This window comes from Barbus barbus (assembly GCF_936440315.1).
Source record: "Barbus barbus genome assembly, chromosome: 31".
NCBI lineage: Eukaryota > Metazoa > Chordata > Actinopteri > Cypriniformes > Cyprinidae > Barbus > Barbus barbus.
In genome coordinates this window covers 15,175,929-15,184,844 of record NC_136759.1, presented here as the reverse complement: position 1 = coordinate 15,184,844, position 8,916 = coordinate 15,175,929, and the positions used below count along the sequence as shown (strand labels likewise).

At 47.1% G+C, this 8,916-nt stretch overlaps 1 protein-coding gene across 1 annotated transcript in view; it reads left to right on the top strand.

Moving 5' to 3' along the window:
* Positions 1–208: 208 nt before the first annotated feature.
* The window catches only part of LOC306851419 (glutamate receptor ionotropic, kainate 4-like), a gene marked incomplete at its 5' end in the record, with an annotated part of 194,993 nt that continues 186,285 nt past the window's right edge, over positions 209–8,916 (top strand). The window contains one exon of the mRNA XM_079387624.1: positions 209–290. Coding sequence (XP_079243750.1) covers positions 209–290 — 82 coding nt within the window. The remainder of the gene's footprint in view (positions 291–8,916) is intronic.

Sequence of the window (8,916 nt, the reverse complement as noted above, 5' to 3'; positions counted from 1 at the left end):
AACCAAAATAAGTTTAGCAATGTTTACCACAATGAAATAAACTTGAATTTTTTTGGCACCAACAAACTATTGTAACATATGCGCATATAACTCCTTTGATTGAAAAGCGTGCTTTCTATTCTTCTGAAGTGTTGCTGTTGTGTTTGGTGTGGCAGGTGGCTGTGTGAAGGGGGACCCCCAGGGCTGGACCCATGAGGAGTCAAAGAAGATGCTCGCAGCCTGGGCGCCTCTGCTCTTCTTAGCCATGTGGGTGAGAAACGCCACCAGTGGCCCGCTCTCATTCAGAATAGGTGAGTAATGACTGCTGCTTTCAAGCTGTAAAGTACATCACTATCTATGGCCTGTATCTCTCATTAGTTCTCACGCTGAACGGTGTAATTTGTAATCACTGTTAATTAAAGTGATGGGGTTTCACACCAGATTTGCTGGCTTAAGGCGGACTGTAACTCCCAGAATTAACACACTGGAAAAGGAGAATGAGCATGTGAGCGCTGCTTGTTTTATGTTGATGTTGTAAACAAAGGCTAGTAGAAAAAATTAACGGTTTGTGGTGTTGTAACACTGTGGAGGAAGCTGCGGTGAAACAGATTGTGTCTGACTCATAGAGGTCACTCTCTATATAAAGATACCTACTCAGTTCACTTTCAGGAAAATCAGCCTACAGTTGGCTTACTTGTACAGTGGAGTCCAAATGTCTGAGGCCACATTAAAATGTAGGAAGGTTTTAGTTTCTACATTAGGTTAATTGAATAAGAAAATTTGTGAGAGTGATCATGTGATTTGTGCAGATTTCAGGACACAATGAAAATCTATAATAATAATAAAAAAAAACATTAAACCTTGAAATAAATACCAAACTTTTTTTTTTTTTTTTTTAGGTTTCAGGATTTTTTAAGTCAATTAAATGTAAATTAGTGACACTTATCATGTGACTCTTTGTGCAGACGGTCAGATGTTTCATGCTTTCAGTGAATCACAAGATGTTTTTTTCACAAGATGTCACAAATCACATGATCATCAGGTTTTACAGAAAGCTGTGGAGATTATGCATCTTGTCCTAGATGCTAATTGGAAGCAAAGAGTAAGACATTCTGAAATTCATGTTAATTTTAAGCCATTTTGTATTCTAAAAATGTAATTTGTTATGAAAATTACATTCTGGTGCACAGGTATGATTTCAGATGTTTTCGACCTCATTGTAATTCTCTCTTCACAGTAAAATGGAACTGAGAAAGTATTTTAAAGGGATAGTTCACTCAAAAATAAACATTTCTGACATGTCAGTTCAAATTTAGCTATATGACTTCCATTCTTCTTTGGAAAACAAAAGAAGATCATTTAAAAAAATGCCATGCATATATGTCAAAAAAAACATATAAAATGGGATCGTCTCGGTTACATACAGTTGGGCAAAAAAAGCCACCAATTGTGCAAGTTCTCCCACTTAAAAAGATGAGAGAGGCCCTTTAATTTTCATCATAGGTACACTTCAACTATGAGAGACAGAATGGGGGGAAAGAATCCAGGAAATCACATTGTCTGATTTTTAAAGAATTTATTTGCAAATTATGGTGGAAAATAAGTATTTGGTCAATAACAAAAGTTCATCTCAATACTTTGTTATATACCCTTTGTTGGCAATGACAGAGGTCAAACGTTTTCTGTAAGTCTTCACAAGGTTTTCACACACTGTTGCTGGTATTTTGGCCCATTCCTCCATGCAGATCTCCTCTAGAGCAGTGATGTTTTGGGGCTGTCGCTGGGCCTCCAAAGATTTTCTATGGGATTGAGATCTGGAGACTGGCTAGGCCACTCCAGGACCTTGAAATGCTTCTTACGAAGCCACTCCTTTGTTACCCGGGCGGTGTGTTTGGGATCATTGTCATGCTGAAAGACCCAGCCACGTTTCATCTTCAATGCCCTTGCTGATGGAAGGAGGTTTTCACTCAAAATCTCACGATACATGGCCCCATTCATTCTTTCCTTTACACGGATCAGTCGTCCTGGTCCCTTTGCAGAAAAACAGCCCCAAAGCATGATGTTTCCACCCCCATGCTTCACAGTAGGTATGTTGTTCTTTGCATGCAACTCAGCATTCTTTCTCCTACAAACACGACGAGTTGAGTTTTTACCAAATGTTCTATTTTGGTTTCATCTGACCATATGACATTCTCCCAATCCTCTTCTGGATCATCCAAATGCTCTCTAGCAAACTTCAGACGGGCCCGGAAATGTACTGGCTTAAGCAGGGGGACACGTCTGGCACTGCAGGATTTGAGTCCCTGGCGGCGTAGTGTGTTACTGATGGTAGCCTTTGTTACTTTGGTCCCAGCTCTCTGCAGGTCATTCACTAGGTCCCACCGTGTGGTTCTGGGATTTTTGCTCACCGTTCTTGTGATCATTTTGACCCCACGGGGTGAGATCTTGCGTTTAGCCCCAGATCGATGGAGATTATCAGTGGTCTTGTATGTCTTCCATTTTCTAATAATTGCTCCCACAGTTGATTTCTTCACACCAAGCTGCTTGCCTATAGCAGATTCAGTCTTCTCAGCCATTGTAGGTGCAGGTCTTAAAAAAATTTTCTGGTGTCCTTCGACAGCTCTTTGGACTTGGCCATGGTGGAGTTTGGAGTGTGACTGTTTGAGGTTGTGGACAGGTGTCTTTTATACTGATAACGAGTTCAAACAGGTGCCATTAATACAGGTAACGAGTGGAGGACAGAGGAGCCTCTTAAAGAAGAAGTTACAGGTCTGTGAGAGCCAGAAATCTTGCTTGTTTGTAGGTGACCAAATACTTATTTTACCGAGGAATTTACCAATTACTTCATAAAAAATCCTACAATGTGATTTCCTGGATTCTTTCCCCCCATTCTGTCTCTCATAGTTGAAGTGTACCTATGATGAAAATTACAGGCCTCTCTCATCATTTAAGTGGGAGAACTTGCACAATTGGTGGCTGACTAAATACTTTTTTGCTCAACTGTACGTAACCCTCGTTCCCTGATGGAGGGAAGGGAGTTTACCTTAGGCACGTATCCAGGCCGGGGTCTCAGGACAACGTGAGAGTAGGCCGGCCAGAACACAAGGCACTCTTCGCTTACCGAAAATGCTTGGAGGTCCCCAACCCTCTTGATGGAAGTGAGCGCGTTCAGGACCCCTCTGAAGTCCAGCAAGGACGATAGAGAGATCCCAGGAGGGCATCAAGGATGACCTAGGAGGATTTAACCTCCTGGCACCCCTCAGGAACCTCACGATAAGATTGTGCTTTCCCAGGGACCGGCCGTCCACTGCATCATGATGGGCCGCAATAACGGCCACATACACTTTCAATGTGGAGGGTGACAGCCTACGCTCCAACCTATCTTGCAGGAAAGAAAGCACTACTCCAACCGTACACCTTCGGGGGGTCTTCTCGGAGAGAAGAACACCAAGTCACGAACAGACTCCACTTCAGTGCGTAGGCTCGTTGAGGGAGCTGTAGCCTGAGTGATGGTGTCTACCACAGCCTGTGGCAGGCCACTCAAGTCTGCCACGTCCCATCCAGGAGCCACACATGGAGGTTCAACAGACCTGGACGCGGGTGCCATATGGTGCCAAGCCCCTGAAAAAAGGAGGTCCTTCCTCAGAGGAATACGCCAAGGAGGGGCTGTCGTGAGGAGCATGAGTTCTGGAGACCAGGTCCGGGTGGGCCACTACGGCGCAACCAACAGGACCTGCTCCTCGTCCTCCCTGATCTTGCACTGTGTCTGTGTGATCAGGCTCACTGGGGGCCAGCTGTGAGCCAGTGCGTCCCTGCCAAGGGGGGCCTCGGTCAGGGAGTAGTACCGCTAGCAGTGGGAGGACTCGTGGGAAGCGAACAAGTCTACCTGAGCTTCCCGTCTCGGGATGGAGTCACCACTCTCCGGGGAATGTGCGTTGGCTGCATGATTGAGCTCCCCCGGAATGTGGATGGCGAGCTGTGACATGCGGCGTGATCGTAGACCTCCCTGCCGGTTGATGTACAAAACAGTCGCAGTGTTGTCTGTACAAACCAAGACGTGCTTGCCTAACAGCAGTGGTCAGAACTGCTGCAAGGCTAGGTGCACTGCCAGCAGCTCTAGGCAGTTGAAGTGCCAAAGCAGTCGAGGCCCCGTCCAGAGCCCCGAGGCTGCCTGCCCGTTGCATGTAGCGCCCCAACCCGTGCTGGAGGCATCTGTTGTGACAGCAACATGCCGGGACACTTGTTCTAAGGGCACACCGGCCCGTAGAAAAGCAAGGTCCGACCAGGGGCTGAAAGAGCGGCGACACGACTGCGTGATGGTCACGCGATGTGTACCACGGCGCCATGCCCATCTCGGGACTCGTGAGTGTAACCAGTGCTGAAGTGGTCTCATATGAAGCAACCCCAGCAGCATGACTGTGGCTAGGGATACCATATGCCCCAGGAGCCTCTGAAGCTGTTTCAGCGGAACCACCGTCCTGCCTCTGAAGGAACTCAGGCAGTTCAGCACTGATTGGGTGCGCTCATCCGTGAGATGCGCCGTCATACTCACCGAGTCTAACTCCACACAGAGAAAAGAGATTATCTGCACAGGGGAGAGCTTGCTCTTTTCCCAGTTGACCCAAAGCCCCAACTGGCTGAGGTGCTGGAGCACCAGGTCCCTGTGACCGCGCAAATGTTCTGGAGACCGGGCCAGAATGAGCCAGTCGTCGAGAAAGTTGAGGATCCTGACGCCCCACTTCTTCGTAAAGACACGGGGGGACAGGGAGAGCCCGAAGGGGAGGACCCTGTACTGCCATGCCTGACCCTCGAATGCAAACCGTAGGAACGGTCTGTGTCGAGGAAGAATCGAGACATGAAAGTAAGCGTCCTTCAGGTCGATCGCTGCAAACCAATCCTGGGGCTGGATGCATTTGATAATGTGCTTCTGCGTCAACATCTTGAACGGAAGCTTGTGCAGGGCTCGATTCAAGACTCGCAGATCCAGGATTGGTCAAAGCCCACCGCCTTTCTTGGGTACGATGAAGTAGGTAGGGGCTGTAAAACCCCTGCCTCATTTCGGCTGGAGGGACCGGCTTGATTGCATCCTTTGCCAGGAGGACAGCAATCTCCTTGCGCAAGACAGGTGTGTCTCGGAATGCCACCGAAGTCTTGAGAACGGCACTGAACCTGGGAGGTCACCTGGCGAACTGAATAGCCGAGTCGAAATGTGCGGATGAGCCAGCGAGATGGGCTGGGCAGCGCAAGCCATGCCCCCAGATACCGTGCAAGTGGCACCAAAGGAACAATCGACGTACCCGCAGTGGTGCAGCGAAGGGGAGCAAGGCGGGATGGTACAGAAGGCTCTGCATTCTGACTCATCCTCGCCAAACTCCCTGAGTCCCTGGAGGGACTGGCTAGAGGTGCGTGGGGAGGCACTGTGTCCCCCAACCGCACTCTCTTGGCCGCTGGCAAGATGGGTTGTGGGCGAGAGTGTGTGCGTCGCACACTGTCAGCCCGTGAACCTGGAGGATAAGGAAATTGCTCTTTCTTTGAGAAGGTGGGTACCACTGGCCCTTGAGCCAGCAGTGGAACAGAAACAAAAAGAAATTCTCCACCTGGCCCTTCTCCGGGGGAAGGAGCAACGCTGACGGCCGTCAGCTTACAGGCTTTGGACGGGAAACGCGGACGGTTCCTCCAAGTGGCGGCGTTTTGCAGGCACAAGTGCACCGCAATCGCTCTCTCCACCTGGGGAATGTCCTCGTACCCCCTGGCTGTGCCGCCCTCGAGGGTAGTGGGGACGGAGGAGGCAGACGAGCGGCTTCTGGCCATGAAAGGGGCCGTCCACGAGCTCGTCAGCTCCTCATGCATCTCCGGGAAGAAAGGCACCGGGGCAATCATGGCCGTCAGCTCCGGGTCCAGTTCTGTAATGGCAACCACACCCAAGGGGGGCAGCCCCACCGAACCTTCATCCTCGGAGGACGCAAGCCCATCCCCTGATGCTGTGATCGACATCTGATTCTCGGGGACGCGCCGAATGAAATGCTGGCGGTCCCGCAGGACGGACCAGCAAAATCACCCGGCAACCGGACGGTACCCTCAGATCTCCCAGAGCACCAGCCGGCGGTCCTCTGCTCGATTCAGAAAGACCGGGGTGGGTGGCGGCAGAGGGTGCTAATCTTTTTAGAAAAGAAAGACGAGATTGCAGCGGCGTCATGTTCATACGCCCACAACAGGTGCATGAATCATCCACGAACGCGTCTTCAGTGTTTTGGATGCCCAGACACTGAAGACAACGATCGTGTCCGTCATCCGCGGACAGGTAACGACCGAAACCAAGAGAACACGGACGGAACGGCTTCTTGAAAAAGACACGAGCCGTCCGTGATTTGCTCTTTTAGAATTTGCTCTTTCAGTTGAAATGCCCAGGGGAATCGCTGCTGCAAGGGACTCCACTGATAACACCATAATGCCAACCCGGGAACAAAATAAAGAGGTGGAAAGGCTTTGTGGAGATCAGCACTCTTCTCATCCACTCGGCTCCAAAGCAAAAATCTGAGTGGATGCACCTGTCGCCCCTTTGTACAGGGAGTGGCTCAGGTATGCAAAATCCACTAGCCAATTTCACTGGCGTTTTCTCTTATCAGAGGTGATTGGGGCTCCCAGGTGAATCCCCTAATGTGGTCACAACATAACTTGTAGTGACCGACAGATAGGGAACCAATGTTGTTTTGGTCCCCACTGACTTTGTATTTTTTGACCATACAATGCAAGTCAATGGGAATCGAATCTGTTTGGTTACCAACATTCTTCAAAATATCTTCTATTGTGTTTCACAGAAGCAAGAAAGTCATACAAGTTTGGAACAACATGGGGTTGAGAAAACTATGGCAGAATTATCATTTTTGGGTGAACTATCCCTTTAACAAAAGTTACTCACGTCAGCTTTAGCTTTATTGCTGTTATAGAATTACTCAATATTTAGTTCAGAAAGCTGTAGATGTAGCAGTTTAGCCAAAATATTGCAACATTTCAAACAGTCTTTGGCTCTTTAAAGTGGTTACATCGCTCTCAACAGATTTCGAAACACCACCTTGCATCGCCAATGGCATTAACGTCCAAAACATCGCACTGGATGTTTTTTATTCATGAGAGCATTTCAGATTTAGCATTAATGTAAAATTACTTTCAATTACATCCTCCCAGAGAAAGCGTTAATAATGTCAGTCATAATGCTGAAGTATAATTAAATGCTAACAAAAAATTAATGAAGGCCTCTAATACTCGTTTAAGAGATGTTTTTTTGTGAATTGTGTTTATTAGCGCCCACACAGCCTCTGTCTCACTGGAGAAAAGCATTAAAGGACCTTTCCCTTATTAAGGAGATGAATATAGCTGTTTAAACTGACTTCATTACGGTTAAGAAGGCGAACTGAAAGAGAAAAAGCGAGACAGAGCAAAAAAAAAAAAAGAACCCATTACATGTAGGTCTGGGCTTTCAATGATGATGAAAATGTCGTCTAATCTATCTGGCGCCAATATTGAGCAGTGCAAAATGTAAATTTAGTTCCAGCTGATTTAGCAAAGGGAACTCTTGTGGTTTTCCATATGTTGTGTGTACAAGTGTGAAGCTTTTAATTCACTGTGGTAAGGCTCGGTCGTGAGATGTTTGTGCTCGGTAAAAAAGAGCATTGATCTGCTTATTCGGTGGCATATTACAAAAACAATCCCTCTGATTCCAGCGGCTCGGGGATCAGATGAGGCGGTGTGCTCTCATCTCCACAAAACAAGCTCCTGCTTTCGTAGATCAATTATTAAGCAGCCGATGCGATCGCCGCCTCTCCAGAGCCTCTGCCTCTGTCATCTCCTTTGTCATTCAAACGCCGAACAAACCGTTCCCAACTTACCCAGGTATGGTTGGGTAATTAACCGGCACTGCTCTCCTCCACCACTTCTCCCTCATCTCCTCACCTCCTGCACCTACGAATGCACCTCCGCAGCAAACCCTGTTTATTGCTGTCTCATTTTGTTGATGATTAATTAAAACGTGTGGTTTCTGTTTTTACCGCTCAGATGCAAAGCGGCTCTGCTGAAGGTTGTGTAAATAGCGCAGGCGTCATTAACGTCTTTTCTTTCCCCGCACATTGACGTGATGCTGACTGCTCTGCAGGAGATGATATTTAACACTGCTGCCCCTCCAGTCCGAATGTCACTGTGTGGCGTGTACAATGAAATGAAAACAGTGTTTGGATACTGGTCCCCAACTTGGGATGTGTACTGATATTCTCGCTTAGCTTCTTAACTAGTTTAAAGGGATAGTTTGTCAACCTGTATGACTTTTTTTCTTAAGTGGATCAGAAGTTGGCTGTCAGGTAAGATTTTCAGTAAGTATCAAATGGATTCAGAAGACTTAGGCTACGTTCAGACTGCAGGCAATAGGCAAATACGTGTATGCAAAATATGTCTGATCTGTTTTTTTCCCACATACCAATGTCAGCATTACAAACCACATGGAATTTGATCTTTTCTATTCTTATTTGGGCTTCTAAGATATGTGGTCCTAAATCAGATGCAGTCTGTTTTGCAGTGCAACCTTAGTCTGAACCTCAGAAGTACATTATGCTATTGGGCTCATTAAGTTATGAAAAGTTATTTCTGAATGTTCTCTGAACATTTAAAAAACTGGACGCTTTTAAAAGTTTTAAAAACTCATGCATATGATTTTGTGCTAATGTTTTGAGAAAGAGGTTTTATAAAACAAGGTGGGTCACCTGAAGTCATTTGGCTGCCTTCTTAAAGGGATAGTTCACCAAAAAAGGAAAATTCTGTCATTAATTACTCACCCTTAGTACCACAACACATGCGTATGCATTCCAAGGTGCAACACTTCCAAGTTCTACATCAGAACGCCAGCTCCTGTGTCAGCAGCATCATACACATGTGTCGTGGTACTCTCAT